The sequence below is a fragment of the Cyprinodon tularosa genome, unplaced genomic scaffold, assembly GCF_016077235.1.
Source record: "Cyprinodon tularosa strain WSP-4 unplaced genomic scaffold, ASM1607723v1 ctg637, whole genome shotgun sequence".
In the NCBI taxonomy this organism is placed as follows: domain Eukaryota; kingdom Metazoa; phylum Chordata; class Actinopteri; order Cyprinodontiformes; family Cyprinodontidae; genus Cyprinodon; species Cyprinodon tularosa.
This window is the reverse complement of record NW_024039382.1, coordinates 47,652-69,973: the sequence shown is the minus strand read 5'-3', so window position 1 is coordinate 69,973 and position 22,322 is coordinate 47,652. Positions and strand designations below refer to the sequence as shown.

At 41.0% G+C, this 22,322-nt stretch overlaps 1 protein-coding gene and 1 long non-coding RNA gene across 2 annotated transcripts; one reads left to right on the top strand and one right to left on the bottom strand.

Moving 5' to 3' along the window:
* Window positions 1-267: 267 nt before the first annotated feature.
* LOC119798810 (serine/threonine-protein phosphatase 4 catalytic subunit B) lies at window positions 268-16,980 on the bottom strand. Its single transcript, XM_038308431.1, has 9 exons — window positions 16,823-16,980; window positions 15,991-16,233; window positions 5,565-5,616; window positions 5,445-5,495; window positions 1,967-2,068; window positions 1,681-1,854; window positions 1,475-1,601; window positions 1,200-1,389; window positions 268-1,108 (listed from the first exon to the last, which is right to left on the bottom strand). Exons 2-9 carry the CDS (start codon window positions 16,098-16,100, stop codon window positions 979-981), a joined length of 936 nt encoding a protein of 311 aa, XP_038164359.1. The 5' UTR covers window positions 16,101-16,233; window positions 16,823-16,980; the 3' UTR covers window positions 268-978.
* On the top strand, window positions 12,195-15,040 carry LOC119798811. The gene is made up of 3 exons (XR_005282766.1): window positions 12,195-12,253; window positions 14,722-14,840; window positions 14,965-15,040. It is a non-coding gene; the product is annotated as an uncharacterized LOC119798811 (long non-coding RNA).
* Window positions 16,981-22,322: the final 5,342 nt, after the last annotated feature.

Sequence of the window (22,322 nt, the reverse complement as noted above, 5' to 3'; positions counted from 1 at the left end):
GATCCACGGCGTGGCTCTTCCCCACAGCCTGCTGGCCCCCAGGGGCCTCTAAACACCAAATAACCATCAAACTTTTACTAATCAAATCAATAAAAACCTGCAGATCAAACACGGTCCTTCCGCTTCTCTGAACTTTAAATGATTTTACAATCATGTGTAAAATCTTCAGGAAGGATAATTTTCCTTTTTTCATGATTTGGCGCTTTAAAATGACTCCCCATGAATGCTTTTATTTTAGATAAAAACAAATCGCTGCAAACCAACAAATCAGTGTTGATACAAAAACTTTTATTTCCACAATATCAAAATCGACAGAGCTAGAGCAATCCAGAGATTAAAATGAATTAAAGAGGGAAAAAATGTGACTTTTCTCTAGTTAGTTACATACATGTGGCGTTTTAGCTGCAAAGCTGCAGCAGCACTGAATGTTAAACGGTGACTGATGACAAACAGGAGAAAAACATGAGAACATGTTGAGTGTTTCCTTCTGACAGCAACAGTTAAAGACAAACTAGAGAAGGAATTCCTTAACTGATAAAAATTGTAAAATCTCCTAAAGCTGCATATTTCTGAAAAGGACAAAAAAAAAATGTTGCTCCATCCCAAAAAAAAAAAAAAATAATAATTCTAAAACTAAATGACGATATTTGTCATAAAAATAAAAGGAACACTAGAAAAAGAGTGAAGTTGGACAGAGGGATGTTTATCTACAGATTGAGGGAAACGGGCTGGATGAAGGCGTTCAGAGCGACCCTCAAACAGCCCAGCAGAGGTGACAACAGTCATGGGCCCAGTATCCGCCACGCCTTTCCACCTGTCGCTGCGACTGCTCCGTCAGGCTCGGGCAGTCAGGCAAAAAATCCCGCTCTTCCGGCTGAAGCTGAGCAGAGCTGCAGGACGGGGCGGGTTTCTGTGAGTTCAGGATGGTCCGGCAGCGGGATGGAAAAAAAGAACCGGAGCTCCACGCGTCGAAAGGCTTTACAGAAAATAGTCGGCGACAGGCTTCTTGGAGGGGATGCCTCTGGTCTCCTGCGGCGCCGCCTCGAATATGATGAACTCTCGTTGTAAATGCTCGTCCAGCTCCAAGATGGCTGCCACATTCCCGCATCTGATTGTCACACAGAGAAAAACGTCTTTGGTTAGTCGCTATCCTCTCCTAACTGCAGCGTCTTCCTACGGTTAGCCCCTCGTTCCCTCACCTGTAGCAGTAGTTGGGTGCCGACCACACCGTGAGCACCGTCTCGTTGAAGTGCCACTTGTAGCCTTCCATGACCAGCTGGTGGGCGCGGCATATCATGTGGATGTCGTTGGCGGCGTTGAACTGGGCCACCACGTCGCTCCCGAACAAGTATCCGGCGCCTCTGGGGCTCACCCCCCACCCTGTGGTATCTGAGCGGCGAAACACAAAGCCGTCAGGGGAACGTCTCCACTCCCGCATCGCTAACGATGGTGGTTAGTAAAAAGCAGCAGGTACCTTCGGGGTCTGACCACAGGAGGTCACACATGGGCCCATCGTGAGGAACTTCCTGTTTCCTATCAATGGTCCTGATCTGGTCCAATGTTTGGATGGAGGGCGACAGACCGCCGTGCACGCAGAAGATCTAAACCAGACAGAAAACGTTAAGTGGCGGCTCGGTTCCCCAAGATGGCGTCAGAGTCAGAGCTCTTAGGGTACCTCACCTTTCCATCAATGATGGCAGAAAGCGACAAGTAATCAAAGATCTCGGTGCAATATCTCCACACGGTGACTGAGCCGTATTTGCGTAGGCACTCGTCGTAGAAGCCGTAGACCTGCGTGATTTGCCGGGATTCGTGGTTTCCTCGGATTAAGGTTATCCTATCAGGATACCGCACCTAATGAAACCAAAGCACAGACGCTGTAATATGAGCCGTCCCGTCTCTATTCAGGCGCTTTCAACTCTACGTCTTCCACCTTTCACCCCTCTGGCCAAAGCTCAACGCTCACCTTTAGCGCTAGCAGCAGAAGAAACGTCTCCACGCTGTAGAAGCCGCGGTCCACAAAGTCCCCCATGAAGAGATAATTTGTCTCTGGAACATCGCCGCCGACCTTTATGATAAAGAAACGAAAGGAGAGAGCTTTTATTTCAACATATTTATAAAACAAAAAACAAGATGTTTCATATTTTTCCTCAGACACAGAAACGCTTCCAGGGTAAAGGGAAGGTCCCTCAGAGGCCGATCATTACTTCAACATGTATGAAATGTTCTGCATTCATGAGGCATCTCCAGAATGCTGCAGGGTTTGCTGAAACAAAGCATTTCTCTTCCCGTCATGTCCTCCCACGTTGTGGGGGAGGTGGGGTTTGATTCCCTCCCAGAAGGTAGTCACTATTTACCTACTTTGAAGCGACTTAACTTGATTCTTTTTGTTGAAAGAACCCCAACTTCTTCCCTCTGTCTAAATATAGGAACTGTGGACTAGGGAAGAGGATTAGGGCCACTGAAAAAAAAAAAGTTAACTGATTTTAAATTTTACTTCAGTTTAACATGGGAAAAAAGTCAGAATTCTGACTTTTTTCTCAGAATTCTGACTTTAATCTCAGAATTCTGACTGAATTCTGACAATAAAAAAAGTCAGAATTCTGAGATTAAAGTCAGAATTCTGAGATTAAAGTCAGAATTCTGAGATTAAAATCAGAATTCTGAGATTAAAGTCAGAATTCTGAGATTAAAGTCAGAATTCTGAGATTAAAGTCAGAATTCTGAGATTAAAATCAGAATTCTGAGATTAAAGTCAGAATTCTGAGATTAAAATCAGAATTCTGAGATTAAAGTCAGAATTCTGACTTTTTTTCCAAACTATACTGAAATAAAATAAAAAAAATCAGTTAACTTTTTTTTTTTTTCCAGTGGCCCTAATCCTCTTCCGTAGTGGACGATTACTTCCATGAAAAAAAAAAAAAAAAGAAAAATAAAAACCCTCCAGCTTATTGGTTTGTAGCAGTGATGCTGGGATACGCTGGAACCAGGCTGTCCGCTTCCAGAGAAACCACATTAACCTGGATCGCCTGAGTCTGAACCCAAAACCCGTCATCAGCGCACATAGATATCTAATCTCATCGACTGATAGCCTCTCAGCTTTAATTAGCATAGGTCAATGGATTAACTTGTAAACAAACCCAACACTTATTGGAAGGAAGGAACACGTATTTGGACAAATGTGGCTACTACGCTTTGTCAATTTCACTCACACCACCGCCATGCTTCTGTGTTTTCATCTGAGAAGAAGAAGAAGAATCCTTCTTTGCGCACTGAGTGATTGCCCACGACCACCTTACGACGGCTGACTGAATTTCAAACCTGTGGTGGTCGTGAGAGGCTGGTCGCCCCTTCGTTACCCGCTGCACACCACAGGATCAGACTGAAAGTAGCCCGATTGAACAATTCCAGCACGATTGGAGAATCGGTCTGAAAAGGGCAAAAAGTTGTACAGAGCACGCCCGGATTAACGGAGCGTCAGAAATAGTTTCTAACATCTTATGAGCTCAGAGAGTCGGACAAACAGCGGCGTTAAAGAACGTCCTTTTAGAAAGGAAGCAGCTTGAACTGTATGTAGTTCTAAAGCCGACCAGCGACTATTTCTCCTCATTTAAAGGAAACACTCACAAAATAAATCCGGTAAAGTAGAAAAAGCTTGAGCTGGACTGAGAACAAAGCATGAAGCAGAGCTGCATGATGCCGGAACAATCCCACATCGGTAAAGTTAGTTGGCAACAATAATTGAATACTTCCTAATGTTTATGCTTCTCTTTCCCCTTCTGTCGTCAGAAGGCCTCCTTGATGCGGCCATCCGGGTCCGGCAGCCTCCATCCAGCACCCAGACTTCCTCATTGGCCCCCAGGAGCCATTTTCTGACCCCAGAAAAATAACCAGTGCTGTCCAGAAGGCAGCTTTATGGAAAATGAACACAGAGACCACTCTTTGCCATCAACAGCATCAAATTTAATTAATTAATTTTATTATTTGCTGCAAAAGCTGAAACCTGTGCTACCAGAGTGGAGACTAGAATAACCAGACATGCTTTACTGGTAAAACTCATCCAGACTGGAAGCAATCAGCTGGTTTTCCTGAGATAGAAACCTTTGACTAAATCAGACTGGATGATCCAAATAAACAGACATGTTGTGAATTAGTGCTACACAGCAAAGCATGTCAAAGTCAGTCCATTTTCTTAAACCAAGTGCATTTTTTCTTGAATTGGGGAGATAAGTGAGACACTTTGCCAATTAAACAAGACAATTTACATTTCAAATAAGAGAAAACAACTGCAGTCTCTTATTACAAGCACATATAATTTAAATGATCTTATTTTAAAGGTAAAAATGGTAATTCCATTTGCAAATAATCTTTTCCAACTCAAATTAAGGGTAAATGGTCTTAATTTATGAAAGTCTTACTCGTTATCAGAACGTTTTTTTTTCCGCAGAGTATAGAAATAAACCGAATCCTGATTTGTTTGTTTTTAGGGTGAAAACAATGAATGCCTCTAGAGCTGCAGCTTCTGGTGCTTCTTTGTGCATGAAATGGTTTATAAAACCTCAAAAATTCACTTTGGAACGTAAAACAATAAAAACTCCCCTAACTGACTCCATTAATCAATTAACTGAGTAACTAAGGGAAACCTGTGATCTAAAAGCAGTTCCCATCCAAAAAGACGACTATCGAGTTTATGATGAACAGCTAACAGTTCAGAAAGTTACATTTTTTTTCATTTCCTTTTCAAATTTAGATATTATAACGCAAGTTAAAGGGGAACGCCGTTTTTTTTTTATTGTTTCTATTTTTCTTTTTTACATTGGCCCTTGACTACAGTCCGGCACATGCGGATGATGTCATACACACTCCGCTTTGTTAAAAAAAAATATAACCGTGAATGTCATGACAGTGATTGGCCTACATGTTCTGAATGCTGGCGTAACATAAAGAATAAATGATGAACAGTTTAGTTTGTGCTTTCAAGTCGTTGCCCATAGCAACAGTTACTTGGATATAAACTAATGGAATATCTTCAGAATGGCTCCAAATGACACAAAACTCATATGGGGGAGTAGAACATGATGGAATAACGTAAAATCAAGGACCCAATGTAAAAAAAAAAAAAAAAAAAAAAATGCCGTTCCCTTTTAAATTTGTAATCATAACACTTTTAATGAAGGTATTCAGATTTTCACTCTGGTTTGATCACTGAAGGAACTACCATCCTCCAATGTCCTGGTAGTTAAACATTTTACTATCAGTGAAAGGACAACAGTACATCAAGAACTGTGTAGAAACACAGAACTAGAAGGTGACAAGTCAGAATTTGAGGTTTAAATAATAAAACTTAATAAAACTTTTACAGAGATCAGTAACTAATGAAATAAACATGAGCTGCTTCAGCTGTTATGTCAAAGCTCCCCGTGGTGAGATAGATGGAAACTTACTCTGAACAACTCTTTCAGGTCATAGAACTGGCCGTGAATATCTCCACACACCTGAAACAGGAAAAACCGTTTTAGAAAAAACTCAGACCAGCAAGTGTTCAGTAGTTTAATGCTACTCACTGTGACTGGAGAGTCCACCCTCTGAACGTTGCTTTCTTCAACCAGGATCTCTCTGAAAACACATTCAGATCAACATTTAATTACAAACTCATGCTTTTAGTTTCATCCTCATCTTTTTTTTTTTTTTAGGAGTTTTGCAGTTTTAACAGTTTATAAAAAAGTCAGTCATTCTAAATCTAAATAAATTATTTTATTCGAAAGGACTCAGCTCTGGATGTCAGTGATTTCTGTTCTTTGTGTGGAAAGCATCACCACAGCTTCAACTTTAACATCCAAACTTTCCATTTCTCAGGTGGAGATCCTGCTGCATGCAGGGAGAGACCAGGAGGCGATTTATGACTTTAATGCCTGCAGTCACTAATTGTACAGGTATTTACAGTTTAGTCAACCTGACGGCACAGATACGGTTCTACATCGTTCTAAGGGTTTATTAGAGGAACAAAAGTAATTTCCCTCTGGGATTATTTAAGTATTTCTGATTCTGATAGATAAAATTAGCAACAAACCACAGCAGCTTTTAAAGAATTATTTAGAAGAATGTTCCTTTTAACTTAGAACACTTTTATTGTCATTTTTTTACACAGAGTGTATACAAAATGAAATTTAACTTTTTACAGCTCTCATGACATTTCCATTTCTTTGGCCGGCTTCCGTAGCGTCGTGATCGCGCATGTGCGCGCTTTCAGGAAATCCTATACACTACTGTTTAGCCTCTAAAAACATTCTAAATGACTTGTTTTCAAGTAAATTATGGACGCTACCCACTCAGGACACGTGGAATACATTGGACGAGCAGTATGGAGGAATATTGACACGTTTTTTGTGGACTTTTATGGACCTTTCTGCCTCGGGCGCCATAGACCTCCATTATTTGAATGTCAGCAGACAGCAAGAAGCCTCCCAGATCTCCAGATGCATTTGAGATATCAAAAAAGTACTCCAGAGTGTTGTTCAGCATGGGGGTGAGTAGAAAATGAAGGCTAATCATGTTTTGGGTGTACTATTCCTTTAAGTGCAGCCGTGATCAAATTTAAACATTGGGAGAAAATTAAATATATATGGTGCAAATTCGCAGTGTTATCAGTTTGAGGCAGTCTGTGGAATGATTTAGAGTTCAGCTGTGTGATGGGGGGGTGGGGAAGAACTCATCACATTTTAAGGTTCTTATTAGAGGAATTTTATTATACAGAATTTCAATTCTAGTTAAGCTGTAATTATTTCCCTAGTGTTTATATTTCAAAGTATTACCAAATTTAAATCACTCTGTAGAGTTTTACCAGAGGACGCAGATTGATCAGAATCATCTGGTGGCGCCCAAATCGTAAGATCGGAGTTCTAAAGATAGATCAACGCAGGCCGATCTGGGGATGTTTATCACAACAAACCTATTCCTATTTTGTAAGATTTAAAGGAACAAGTCAAGACTGGTTTACCGTAATTTTCGGACTATAAGCCGCAACTTTCCCCCCATTTTTCGACTTTTCCGGAAGCAGACTTCTACCATGAGTGGTACAAGACAGAACAAAAGCGAGAAAGACTGATATTAAACATAAAAACTCTGCGGCTTATAGTCAGGTGCGGCTAATAGTCCGAAAATTTCGGTAAATCTTATCTGTCTGATTTCAGTTTGCTCACATTAATTACAAATCTTCCTCATGCTCAAAGGTTACCTGTGGAGTACCACAGGGATCAGTGCTAGGACCAATTCTCTTTACTTTATACATGCTCCCAATTGGTAGAGTTATTAGACGGCATGGGATTAATTTCCACTGTTATGCTGATGATACCCAGCTATATCTGGCTATAAATCCAGATGAAGCTAACCCATTACATAGATTACAGGCATGTCTTGAAGACATAAAAACCTGGATGACTCTTAACTTTCTGCTCCTGAATGCAGACAAAACAGAAGTTATAGTCTTTGGACCAGAGTCTTTGAAAAAGAAGCTGATTAGCCAGTCACTTCATTTGGATGGGATTAAACTGATTTCAGATAATAAAGTAAAAAATCTTGGTGTTGTTTTTGATCAGGACCTGTCATTTAAATCCCACATCAAAGAGGTTTCTAGAATTTCCTTCTTTCATCTGAGGAATATTGCAAAAATGAGAAATCTCCTGTCCAGGGTTGATGCTGAGAAACTAGTCCATGCATTTGTTACTTCAAGGCTGGACTATTGTAATTCTTTACTATCAGGAAGTCCACAAACTGTAGTTAAAAGCCTTCAGCTGATCCAAAATGCTGCAGCCAGAGTTCTGATGAAAATGAAAAAGAGAGATCATATCTCGCCTATCCTGGCTTCTCTTCATTGGCTTCCTGTTAAATCCAGAATAGAATTTAAAATCCTCCTTCTAACATATAAAGCCTTAAATGGCCAAGCTCCATCTTATATCAGAGATCTGATTGTTCCTTATGTTCCTAACAGAGCACTTCGCTCTCAATCTGCAGGTTTACTAGTGGTTCCTAGAATTTCTAAAAGTAGAATGGGAGGCAGATCTTTTAGTTATCAGGATCCCCTCCTGTGGAACCAACTACCAGTTTTAGTCCGTGAGGCAGACACCCTGTCTACTTTTAAGGCTAGGCTTAAAACTTTCCTTTTTGATAAAGCTTCTAGTTAGAGTGGCTCAGGTTATCCTGAGCTATCTCTATAGTTATGCTGCTATAGGCTTAGACTGCTGGAGGACATAGGGACCCCTTTTTCATCATTCTGCTTCATTCTATCTCTATTCTCCCACTCTGCAGAATCTATTAGTTCAATCTCTAACGTTCTCCTCTCTCTGCTTTTTCTCATAGTAGCTTCATCTGGTCTGTTCCTGTTTGGCTGTGACTCCATCCTGGAGAGAAATATCAGCTGTGCTGCTGCCATCAACACTTTTGTTTCTAGATGTTGGAGCTTGGCCTGTTTTCCAGGGTGGTCCTGTTTCTCTGACTGTGACTAACTGGATGTGCTCTCTTCATCCTCTGACATGGGAGCTGGCTCGGAGCTCGTCTGCCTGGCTGTGTGTTTCCTGGACGGGGCCGCCTGTGGAGCTGGTTGACAGTTGCCTTTTGTATCTATGCTTCTTTTTCTATGTCTGCTTCTGTCTCCTTGAACCCCAGTGGGCCTCAGCAGATGGCCGCTCACACTGAGCCTGGTTCTACTGGAGGTTTCTTCCTGTTCAAAGGGAGTTTTTCCTCTCCACTGTCGCTACAGGCATGCTTAGTGTGAGGGATTGGATTCTAGTCAATGTGTCGTTGCAATCAGCTGGTTTTTCTTAGATAGAGAACTTCAAACCAATCTGACTGGATGATCTGGTTAATTGTTTCTGTAAAGTGCCTTGAGATGACATGTAGTAAACCTGCGCTATATAAATTAATTAAATAGAAGTTGGTTTTTTTTCCCTGGTTTGTCTTGTTGGGTTTAGAGCAACCACCATCAGACAACCCAAAGATCCTCAGTCTTCATTAGTATGAAAATACATCTTTATCGCTCCTGCATAATATCCTAATTTGAAATGTTGAGTTTACATTATTTAACAGAACAAAAATCATCTTAATCGGCAGAAATAAAAGCTTGTAAACATCGTCTGTGTCTAATTAACCTACATAATGTTTTAGTTATTGAATTTAACTGCTGAAATAAATGGACTTTCAATAAGGAACCAATTAATCGAATTTAATTGTTTATAGTTTTGCTGCTACTTATTTTCTTCAAACAGGAAATTTTAAACAACCATTTTTGATAAAGCCTGACTTTTGCTGACTTAGCTCAGTTTCTCTTCTAAACAGCAAGTAGATGGATATATAACAAGCTACCTATGTTTAAATGACTTAACTCTAAAATGAAAAGCAAAGGCATATCTTTTCCTAAATATGGCAAGTCATATTTACTATTATAGTATAGTACTATACGGACAATATGTGCCAAATGCACATACTGTCTCTCTGAACTATAGAGATCTGTGCATTTGTTATTCAGATGCTAAAATAGTTCAAACAGAAAAAGGAAGCTTTACTAATATATTTATAAGGTGTTTAATGATCAAAGTGTTTCAGCTACTGAAGCCTTTGAGGCAGTGATGAACATGGAGCAGGTGAAGCATTATCAGTTTGTTGGCATCTTAATTGTTAACATTATCAGCATTTATTTAAAACATTTTACAAGTATGCTTGTCAAAACTGCTGATGCCAAACGGACACATCTTAAAATAAAATAAAAATTGTTGCCAAAACAAAACTATTAAACTTCTTCCTGTTAAGCCGGGCAAACGCTGTACAATATTTTCCCCCCTTTTTTGGACGATTTTCCAATTGAGCAAGAATTTTTTCTCGATCGAGCAGAGTTTCAACCCCATGGTGCGTCCTGCGCCGTGTAGTATACAGGTGGTAATGAGGGTTGATCAGCCTCTAACGACCACCTTCCAATCAAAAATCGTTCGGTTGGGAGAAAATCAAACATGTTTGAAATTCAGTCGGCCGTCGTAAGGTGGTCCTGCTGTTGAAGCAGAGCTACGAGCCGATGTACCAGAAACCTGAACACTGTGCATGTGCAATCAAGGAAGTTGTTGTTCTTCCAGATTGAAAAGTCTGACCAGCGCCATCTCTAGGCGCAGCTGAGTCTGACGTGTGGTTTTTGGACGTGCAGTCTGAGCAAGCAGTTCGCATCAGAGTGTCGGGCCGCACAGTGTGAGAACACGCATTCCATCTACACTGGCCTGGATTACTCCTTGAGTTATTTTCTGTCACAGGTAGGAGCTTTGGCCGGAGCGTAACCGCACACATCAAATGTCGCTTGGGTCTGGTTGCGAACCAGTTTTGCTGGTATGCTTCTGCACCATCGGTCTGGAATTTCTAGGGACGCACAGCAGTTTCCCGCCAAAGCGCTAGGGCTGGGCGATATGGCAAAAATAAAATAACACGATCTTTTTAGATACGTCCAACATAACTTCAATTACATGCAAAGAAGAGAAAAATTAAATAAATGAACAAGTTTATTAAAAATTAGAGAATCAAAGCAGTGCTAACAAACTTATTTTTTTAATTTATATATTGTAAACACACACTAAAGAGTATAAAAATGCAATAACTCCTGAGGAAAACAATTACAACTTAGTTACATTTTTCAAGTAACCACAGTCAAAATAAAAAAAAATTCTAACTGTATCTTAGTGCAGTTTTATTACTTTAAAATCTTAACTGGTCTAATAAAGTAAAAGAAAAAAGAAAGCACACAGAAACTAACTTGAGTTTTAAAAAAAATATTACATTAAACAATAGATTTGTATAATTTCTAAAGTCTTTAGAAACCAAAATTATAATGGAACTGCAAATATAGTGCAAGCCAGGATGTAATCTGTGCAACCTATGATGATATGATCAGGAAAATAGGCCGCCTGCAGTGTTGCATTACATAGCTCCCAGCTGCTGATGAAATGTATGGTTAAGCTCAATACGGCTCTGACGTGCGGCTGGACCAGAGGTCGCTTGCGGTGGCAAAGAACTGCACATTTTTAAAACTTTGTGAAACTTTCTCTCTGCATTTGGCGTACATACGTGGAATAGCGGTGTTTGAAAAATACTTGCGGCTGGTTAACTCGTAGCGTGGATCCAAAATGTTTAACATTTTATTAAATCCCACTCCTTCTGCGGTTCGTAGAGGACATAAATCTTTCACCGAGTGTAACGTCACCGCTTCTGTCACGCTGTTTACTGCCTTTACCGTTGGGAGTAAGTTTTGTAAATGAATCTGTTAACGTTTGCTGCTTCGGGAGAAGGACCGGTCGCTGCTGCTGAAGCAGCAGTCAGCTTTGTGTGTGTGTGTGTGGGGGGGGGGGGGGGGGGGGGGGGGGGGGGGATGCCTTAACTGATTTTTAAATTAACGGACGAACGTCAAACCCTCGGATTATATTCTCGGATTTAATTCTTTTTGGGTTGCGTGTAAATGTGGTCAGTGGCAGAAATACAGCAGCACTGCAGTTCTGTGGATCCTGATAAAACGGTCTCTTAATAATGACAGATCGTCAGAGGTGCAGATCGTAACACGGTCTTAAATTGTCATATCGCCCACCCCTACAAAGCACAATGGGGAGCCTATTCAAGAACTCTAGAGAACTTCAGCGGCGCCGACGGGAGTCTTTATCTTCCAAAACAACAATGGCGTGTCTGCAACATATCACAATCACAGAGATGGATCTAGAGTTGCTAGACAACAAAGAGGAACTGGTTCTTTTAATAGAGTTGAAAAAAGGAGGATGGGTAGGTTGTTTACTGTAGTTGTTCCTCTTTTTTTTTTTTTTTATGGCGCGCCCCGGCACCAAATCGAGAAGGACGGCCACACAGACAGCCGGAAAGGCGTACCAAGGACCAATCACAGCTGCTTTTTGTCTGCGCTCTTCCGTTTGAGGTCTGCGTGGGTTTGCGACCGCCCGACGCATAGTCAGGATTTTTTTGAGCACGGAGACAGATTTGACGGTTGCAGAGGCTATCCGCCAGAAGCATAAATTGGCCTTAAGTGTTGGGGCTGGTATGATTTAAGGAGGGCAGGCCCTCGCACGCGGAAATTAGGAGAAATTAGGATTGTCGTCCATAAAGGTGAAAATTGTAAAAAGCTCACAGAAAAACGCCGAAAAAAAATGGATTCTAAACCTATGTCTGCGATCTGAAGGAGCAGAGTCTGCCAATGCCCGTGTCTGCAGTGACCACTTCGTCGGAGGTAAGCTATAACGTTATGTTAGCTAGCTAACTTTTTTTAGTGGTTGTGTTTATATAGCATAGGGTTATCGTTAAATGCTCATGTACTTAGTAATGATTAATAAGTTACCGGTAGTCTGATATGGACTTCATTGTGACTGTTTATGCTGTCCTAGCGCTTTGGGTGACGTTGAATCGGTAGACTGGGCTCCGACGGTCAACCTCGGTTATCAAAAAACTAAGCCCAAATCAGAAGCATCTCTTCAACGAGAGAAACATAAACAACTGTGAGGCTAACCGCTACTGCTAACGCTAGCATCTTTTAACACATAAAACAATATACCGTATTTTCACGACTATAAGGCGCACCTAAACGTCTTTTTTTTCCCTCAAAATGTGGGGTGCGCCCTATGGTGCGGTGCGCCCTATCTGCGGACGTTGTTGAGACCACCATGAGTATGTGAGAACCTTAAAGGGAGAAGTGTGGGCGTGGCTTGTGTATAAAAGAACAGGTATGTGCTTTATGCAGAACATTGTTGTCTTAACAACCCTGGAAATGGCAAAGAGACACGCCTATGAAGCCCAGTTTAAACTGAAGGCTATCAGCTAGGCAGAGGAACATGGAAATCGAGCAGCTGCGAGAGAATTCAATATAAATGAATCGATGGTTCGCAAGTGGAGGAAGCTGGAAAACGAACTCCGACTGGTGAAGAAGACGCAGCTGAGTTTCCGCGGACATAAGGCGAGGTGGCCCGAGTTGGAGGAAAGACTCGAGCGGTGGATCGTGGAGCAAAGAACGAGTGGGGCCAGCGTTTCAACGGTCACTGTTCGACTAAAAGCAGTAAAGCTGGCGGAAGAAATGAAAATTGAAAATTTTCAAGGAGACCATCGTGGTGCTTCCGTTTTATGAAACGGTGCAATTTTTCCATCCGGACCAGGACTACAGCTGCCCAGCGACGTCCGGCGGATTATGATGAAAAGCTGGCGAGCTTCCACTCCTTCTTCAGCAAACACATCGCTGACAAAGTCATCCAGCCAAGCCACATCACCAACATGGACGAGGTGCCGCTCACTTTCGACATCCCGGTGAATCACACCGTGGAGAAGAAGGGGACCAGCACTGTAGCGATACACACAACGGGGTATGAAAAGGCGTCGTTTACTGTTGTGCTTGGCTGCCACGCAAATGGACAGAAACTGCCGCCTATGGTGATTTTTAAAATAAAGACTTTGCCTAAAGAGACTTTTCCAGCTGGAGTTGTTATTAAGGCGAATGAAAAAGGCTGGATGGACGAGGAGATGATGAAAGAGTGGCTGAGGGAGGTGTATGTAAGGAGACCAGGTGGTTTTTTCCACGCATCACCATCTCTGTTAATTTGTGACTCCATGCGTGCCCATCTCACAGCCGATGTGAAAAAAAAAGGTCAAAGAAATGAACGCTGTGCTTGCTGTTATTCCGGGAGGTCTGACAAAGGAACTTCAACCGCTCGACATCGGTGTGAACCGGCCGTTCAAAGTAAGGCTGCGAGCGGCGTGGGAGCGATGGATGACAGACGGAGACCAGTTTCACTAAAAGTGGAAGGCAGCGCCGGGCAAGTTACCCCACCGTTTGCGGATGGATTGTAGATGCTTGGACTAACGTTTCTGCTGGGACTGTTGTTCGAGCTTTCGCAAAAGCCGGCATCATTTCCGAGGAGCCGCCCGGCACGGAAAGTGACTCTGACAGCGAAGAAGAAGGGGAAACTGGCATGTCGGATTTAGCGCAGCTGTTTAATTCAGAAACAGAGGATGATGACTTTGAGGGGTTTGATTAATACTCTGTAATAAATACTTGAATAAAGCACAATCATACTCAGTTTTGCTCCCGCTCTATTTTTCTACCTGAAAACTTAATTCAACAGCAGCCTCTGGGCCGCGGCGCATCCGGGCTCACCTCCGCAGGTGTTTTTTCATCTAAATAATCTAAATCTTTTTAAGTGAGAAAGTCCACCTGAAAATTTAATCATTGCAGTCAGTTCATCCAGATTATTATCCTGCCTATGTTTTAAGTTAATTTATGCGTCAATAAACTGTAACAGAGGAGTAATCACAGCCCTGTGTCATTAGTGATGTTTCTCTCACGGCCGGTTCCCAGGTTTGAATAATACTTTGTAATAAATACACCTTGCAGCTTTATTTGCTGTGATCAGTGGGAATAAAGTAGTTTTAATATGTTTTTAAGTGGGAAAATCCACCTGAGAGGACATGTACCTGTATATAAAAAACGCACCCTATAGTCCGGTGCGCCTTATGTGTGTGTTAAATACAGAAATGGCACACATAACTGAGACTGCCCCTTTTAGTCCGGTGCGCCTTATGGTTGTGAAAATACGGTAAGAACAAACACTCACCCTGGCGAAGACTAGACAATAATCGTTGTGGAGACGTTTGGTGCCGAGGTTGTGGACCCACCCGCTGACAAAGAAGTTATATGCCTTCATACATTTATAGGCCTTCATTTGCTGTTTGGTGTAATACGACGTCTGAAGGACCAGATAGTTCGTTATGTCGACGGCCTCCACTGTCGGCAAATCTTTAAGGTCCACCGAAAACTCACTCATCTTCATGAGGTACAGGTCACGTCCAACATATCTGTATATCAACTCCTTGTATCTGTGTCTTGAAACAGGCTCTAACTTCATACAATACGGGCTCTCGGTAACGGTATCCTCCATGTTTACACTAACTTCATAGACTTCCTGCCCTCCATCTGAAATCGCGCCCCCTGGCCGCGTCATAATCGTCACGTGACTGAAACCCGGCTATTGAGTGTAACTCTCTCGTGCTGTAAGTTTTAAGTTCGGATCGATTTATCTGTTTTCGATTGCTAATGCCTCGCCTGGCCTGTGTTTGGAACATGTGGCTCTTGTTCGTCCATTACAACATTGGATTTGACTGAGCTACATCGTGTCCGTGTTGTATTTCTATTTTCCCCTTTTACAAGTAAGACTGAGGGTTGTTTTATGTTTAAAAAGTTTATGAAGGCACTTATATTGTTTCGGTAATACTAAGAGTACACATTGAATCATTAATACTGTCTGTGCACTTTGTAGGCTGAACATGATGCTAACTGTGTGCTAACTGCGTCGGGCGTAATGCTAAGGGGTGGATCAAATTATACGTGGTTGCCATTTTTCTCCCATTGCATTTGTTTTTATGGGAAGAACGCCATAAAATGGCTGTTTAGGAATATTGTTCAGACAATATGTTGTAAAAGAGAAATTACATTTGTAACAATGTGAACACATGTTTTGCTCTCTTGTTTGCCCATTACAACATTGGATTTGACTGAACTACATCGTGTCCATGTTGTATTTCTATTTTCCCCTTTTACAGGGGTGTAATACGTGCAACGTTTGAAAATATCGTAGACTGTATGCTTGGCTTTAGAGGGTAGACTGCTCATGATAAGGAATCTATATTTACAATGAAGCCAAGGCAGGAAGAATCACTTCTTCATTATCACAAATCAAATTGTTTTCACAACTTTGCTTAATTTTTTGCTGCTCCGCATTAAAACAAAATTAAGTCCTTTTGGGGTAGATATAGTTCAGACCTGTAATGGCCAATTAACTAGTTTCCAATTAGGGATCAAGATCTTTAAACCAAGGAGGACTTTCCATCGTTTCTTGAGAAGGTTTTGTTCGTGTTGTTTTGGGTTCACCAGGACTATGAAGGATTTTAGATCCATCTAGATACAGCATTTCTAGCAGCACTCACCTGGCTTTGGCGCACAGAGCTTTGACTTCATTTTCCTTGATGAGCTGACAGCGTCGCAGCTGCTCTATTTGTCGGTCCAGATCACTGATGTCCCCCATAGTCACACACATAGAGAGCTCCTCACTTTTCTCTCCCACGGATCGTTCAATTCTCGGCTTCTCCACCCCCAAACGCAACCGGGCCAAAATCCAGCACGGAGAGGGAGCGGAGATCTCCTCCAGCCACGAACTGGACTGTAAAAAGCTAAGGAGATAAGAAAAAATAAACTGTTTAAAGGTAATGATAATGTAAAACCACCACACGAAGCATTACGTCACTTGTTCTGTAAAGTTGAAGCGAAATCCGGTCTGATTTCTAAAATATAAACTATCGTATCCTAAAAAAAGAAATTATTAAGAGTGAAAAAGACCAAAAGAGCAAAGAAAAGTGGCGTTGCTTCTTGTGGAATGTGAGGCCTAGAGGCGCAGCTAGCTACGCACCTATGCTAGCTGCTAGCATGTTAGCTTACATCACCACCGATACGTCAGAGAACAAGTGATTCTTTGAGAACCAAGCCAACCATTTTGTGTCGGAATGTGTCTCCAGGGTTAGAAAATCTCCTATATTGTATATCAAACACCTTTACGCGCCCTTGGTCTGAGGAATAAATTGAATTATGGACATTTGAGGAGCTAAAAGGCTGTCAGTTAGCAGCCGGTTAACTCAACATTCGGCCAAAGCGCTGGTTAGCTCCGCTAGGCTTATTTACGCAGCAAGACACTTCCGTTAACGCGACACACATCCCCGGCGAACCAATCTCTGCTCAATCTATAGGACTTTAAAGCGTAATTACCGTGATTGTAGAAGTGTGAAAAACGATAATCAACGTTGTTCTGAGGGGATGGTTAATTCTCTCACTGTTCGTTCACCGGCTCCTCTCCCTCCCCCGGTACCTTCTTCTCCACCAACCGCTCCACCGTAACTTCCGGTGCGGGGGGCTGGCCGCTGATTGGTCGGCCTGATTTCCAGCGCCTAATCAGCGACCGTTTATGCTGGAGTCATAGCCGTTTTCAGCCTATTTTGAGGGTATGGAAGCATCCATAAAATATGTATTTTTTTTAATACTGTATACGCTTTTTACTAAAAAAAAAAAAAAAAAAAAAAAAAAAACTATACAGTATTTGGTTATTTAACCCCTTCAATTATGTTCTGGTTCATCTGGTTCACCCTGCCTACTTTTAAGGCTAGGCTTAAAACTTTCCCTTTTGATAAAGCTTCTAGTTAGAGTGGCTCAGGTTATCCTGAGCTATCTCTATAGTTCTGCTGCTATAGGCTTAGACTGCTGGAGGACATAGGGACCCCTTTTTCATCATTCTGCTTCATTCTATCTCTATTCTCCCACTCTGCAGAATCTGTTAGTTCAATCTCTAACGTTCTGCTCTCTCTGCTTTTCCTCATAGTAGCTTCATCTGGTCTGTTCCTGTTTGGCTGTGACTCAATCCTAGAGAGAAATATCAGCTGTGCTGCTGCCATCAACACCTTTGTTTCTAGTTGTTGGATATTAGCCTGTTTTCCAGTGTAGTCCTGTTTCTCTGACTGTGACTAACTGGATGTGCTCTCTTCATCCTCTGACATGGGAGCTGGCTCAGCGCTCGTCTGCCTGGCTGTGTGTTTCCTGGACGGGGCCGCCTTTTACTGTTGCCTTTTGTATCTATGCTTCTTTTTCTATGTCTGCTTCTGTCTCCTTGAACCCTAGTCGGCCTCAGCCGATGGCCGCTCACACTGAGCCTGGCTCTGCTGGAGGTTTCTTCCTGTTCAAAGGGAGTTTTTCCTCTCCACTGTCACTACAAGCATGCTTAGTGTGAGGGATTGCTGAAGAGTCAATGAGTCGATGCAATCAACTGGTTTAAACTTTAATCAATTTGACTGGATGATCTTTTGAACTGTAAAGTGCCTTGAGATGACGTGTTGTGAATTGCCGCTATATAAATAAACTGAATTAAACGGAACAACCTTCTTTATGAAAATACAGAGAAACTCACCAGGAGTCCATTTTCTAACGATGGTAACCCTCCATGTTGGTCAGTAAATCCCATCAGATTCTAACTTGCAGGGATGAGAAGTAACCAGTGGTGCACAAAGCACTCAACATTAGTACTTGAGTAAAAGTATCGATACTCGTAGTCAAATATTAATCAACTACAATTAAAAATAATTTAGTCAATAATCTACTCAAGTTAAAGTATTTAAGTACTCACTTTGAAAAATACTTAAGTCTTCAAAAGTACATGCTTTTCAAAGTACTTAAGTATTCAAAATTACATTTTCTAATATCTGTAGCTTTCTGGATAATTTTCAGTCATTTTAAATAATCTGTAAATTTGAGAACCCACCTGATGTATTGATCTGTAGATCCACCTGCTATAGATTCTACACCTGGAAAGAACTTCAGCAGGGGCGTACAGGTGGAGCCGTGGTTAGTGTGCATGACCCATGTACAGAGACCTTAGTCCTCGATGCGGCTCTGAACAGGGGTTCCAATCCGTCTTGTGGTCCTTTGCCACATGTCTCTTTCCCTCTCTCAGTATGGCAAACCTTTTTAACATAAATTCGGTTTCGTCTGACCAGCCATAATTACGTTCCAGATATCTTAGGATACATTTTGACTATCCGGAATGGTAATTTAAGATATCTGTATTTACATTCTGATTAGGAAGAATAACAATTCAAGATATCTTAAATTACATTTTGCCTAGTAAAAATTCCTTTCAAGATATCTCAAATTACGTCACCGGATTTGTCATTTAAAGCGTCACACGCGGATTTAACTTTTCCTCCTTTGGATTAAACTGACAGTAAGGATTTTTTTTAGGAATGATCCTCCTGGAAGCCCATTAAAAAGATCATTACACATTTTGACTAGTCAGAATGTCAATTTAAGGTATCTTAAATGGAAAAGCTGAATAATTCAACATATCTTTAATTCATTTAGAGATATCTTAAAATGAATTTTGAATGTTCGAAATTACAATTCAAAATATCTTTAAATTCTTTTTGTCTAGTCATTATTTGCTTTTAAGATATCTATAATAGAGTTTTCACTAGTCAAAACTGCATATCTCCTATCCTAAAATACATTTAAGATATCTTGAATTATGGTGGCATTTGAGATATTTTTAATTAGAAATATGACTAGTCAAAACTAAAATCGAGATATCATAAAATCACTTTATGTCATGTCTTAATTTAATCGTAGATATCTGAAATATGTATTTCAGATAGTCAGTAATTCATTCGATATCTAAAATGGACGTGTCCATGCAAGTTAAAGGCACACTATGCAACATTTTTCAGTTAATTAAGTGTTCCATATCGTTTTGGATGATTAAATGAGTCATTTCAGGTTGAACAAAGGTATTCTCGGCCGCCCTGGTGGTCTGTGGGGGAAATACCGCACTTGCAATTGCAGGAGCACCGACCCGCACCCACAGGCTCAGAAGTCTCGCGAGAGTCAGTCTTAATTTACGGCGAGGACTGCTACACGCCCCCAATTAAAAGCATTCTCGTTGCTAGCACAGTGGCGATCTTTGTGTGGTTATCTTACGTTCACGCAGCAAAAGCAGCAAAATCGCGTCTGCTGCTTCATTTTTGGTGCTTGTACCAGTTAGTTCTGACGCGCGGCTGAAGCAGCTTTGCTGCTCTGGCTGCGCGGTGCAAAAGTGTGTCTGAGGCACGTTGGGCGGAGCTTCACTATCCTTTCTCTGCCTTGCAGCTATATTTGCTGTGATCGGTGGGAATAAAGTAGTTTTAATATGTGTTTAAATGAGAAAATACACCTGAAAACGTAATCAGTGCCATCAGTTCATTCAGATTATCATCCTGCCTTCAATATTTTTTCTGTCGGAGCCGCTCAGACCCCCACATACCAGCGGTGCGCCGACAGTAGGGATCCCTTCATCAGCAGCGGTTCACCGCGGCAGCTGGTAGGTGTTTTTCATCTAAATAATCCAAACTGCATATTCTGCCGGCAGATTTCTGCATTTTAAGTTAATTTAGGCGTCAATAAACTGTTTAAGAGGAGTGATCATAGCCTCTGATCATCAGCGCTGTGTCTCTCTCCCTGCGTCAGATGATTAAACGCGCCTGACGCGCTGCTTCAGCTGCTCAGACGCGCTGCGGGACCTTTTGCTGCGCCTTGACGCGCGTCAACCATTGACTTTGCATGTAAACTCGCTGCTTCTGTCGCGCCAGCTGCGGTGTGAACGCAGCATTAGTCATTCGTTGCGTTCGCCTGTCTGCTAAGCTCAAAACAACCGCGCCTGGCTTGACGGAGAAACCAGGAGAACAGCTGTGCATATTTACGACAGTGCACTTTTACTTTCGTCCTCTGGGGGGAGCCTCGCTGGGAAATCAATACCGGTTGCATAGTGTACCTTTAATGGTAAATCTGACGTCATTTCGACTTGTCAGAATGTAATTAGAGATATCTCGAATAGGTATTTTGACTAGTCAAAATATAATCAGAGATATCTTAAATCATTAAAACGTCTAGTCATAAAACAATTTGAGATATCTTGAACGTAAAGGCGTTACAACCGAATTTGTTAAAACGGCTTGCCATACTCTCATACCCTTCCTGTCAGCCTGCTGTTGAAAAAACGAGGCACTAGTGCCGTAAAAGAACTTCAGCAGAGAAATGACACAAAAAACAAAACAAGGAAAGCTATTTTAATCTTTATTATTCAAAAACAAACCAAAATGAAAACAGGAGAGTATTGATTCTCCTAAGACTTTCACTTTGGAATAAGGTTTAACATTCACTAAATAACAAAAAGAAATGGTTTGATTTATTTCATTTATCCATAAATACAAATGAAGAGGGATAGAATAAAGAATGCGTTATATATAGCTACCCATTTCATTAAAAAAAGATTAAAATAAATCTCATTTCCATCCAAACACAACAGCAACACAAAGGGAAGAAATAACCAGTTACTTCTAAGATCAATACCTGAGGTCCCTCACTGAGGTGGCATGCAGGGTTTCTGCACAATCCAAGAAAAACAAACATCTTTCTTTATTATTGCAAAAATTCATAACAGAGGTACAAACTAATCGCATGCCTCCGTGTCAGTAGGAATGTTCAAATCAGTTTGTTTTGGAAGCACTTTTTTTTTTAAATAAGGCACATCTTTAAAAAGTTTATAAGTCCATAAATTAAACTTCTCCTTAAACTGTCATAAAGTTACTGTACATTCTTTACAAACACATTTAAAAACTAGATTTAGACTCATTTAAACTAATTCACATAAAATATTACTTCCCGTTTGGAACAAATAACCATGAGCTGCATCTTCACCTGCCCAGTAATTACCTGTTCTGTTGGTTCCTCTTCTAAAACAAAACACAGTTTATGTCCCAGTTTGGTATCTTCATCTGACGCTACTGATGCCTTTATCAATAGATGGCAAAAAAAAAAAAAAAAATAATGCAATTGCAAAAACAAGCAATAATTAAAAATCAAAAATATGATGAGCACTGAAATAGACTTTGTTGAGCCCTTAGTGGTTATAAAGATCTATTTTTATATCAAAAAGCTTTGATTCATTTTACCTTTTATAGAAAGTTATAAAGAGGAAGCTTCCAGCTGGACAGTTCACTCCAAAAATAATATTAATAGTTTTACCATAAACGCATCTATAGACCTGTAAATGATCAATCATGTTACAGGAGATAAAATCTGGGATGTGTTCAGGTAAAAAAAAAATTAAGATTTCAAGAACTTCTAGAGTTTCTAAGGTGCTTGTGGATTTTTGCCACTTTTCTACTGAACTGGTAAGTTAAATGCTTGGTTTGGTTGGCTTTATCAACCGGTCACAAACAGTACAGAGAGAGTGGGAACCACTGGATTGCTGATAGCCTGTTGGTAGTATGGGGTGGAGTGAAGGAACAGGCCGCCATATTGGTACTCCCTAGTTAGACCGGTCGCAGTGTAAACAATCTGTGCGCCACATGTTCTCTTTTTCAGGGGGACTTAAGACTTTTAAAATAAAGATAAATTCATCACTTTGACACAGACTGGCTGTTTCATAGCATCACTAGATTACTTTAACTCAGAATAAAAAAAAAAGGCTGATAGCCTCCATGCCACGCCATATTGATCAGTCATTTCTGCTAAAGGATTCCCCACCAAGTATTGAAGCCATAACTGTACATTATTATTTGAAGGTTGACTTTTTTGTATTAAGAACACTTTTCTTTCATTGGTCGGATGAAATATGCTCATTTTGTGAGATAGGAATTTGGGGTTTTAATGAGCTGTATGTCAAAATCATCTGTATTAAGACAATAAA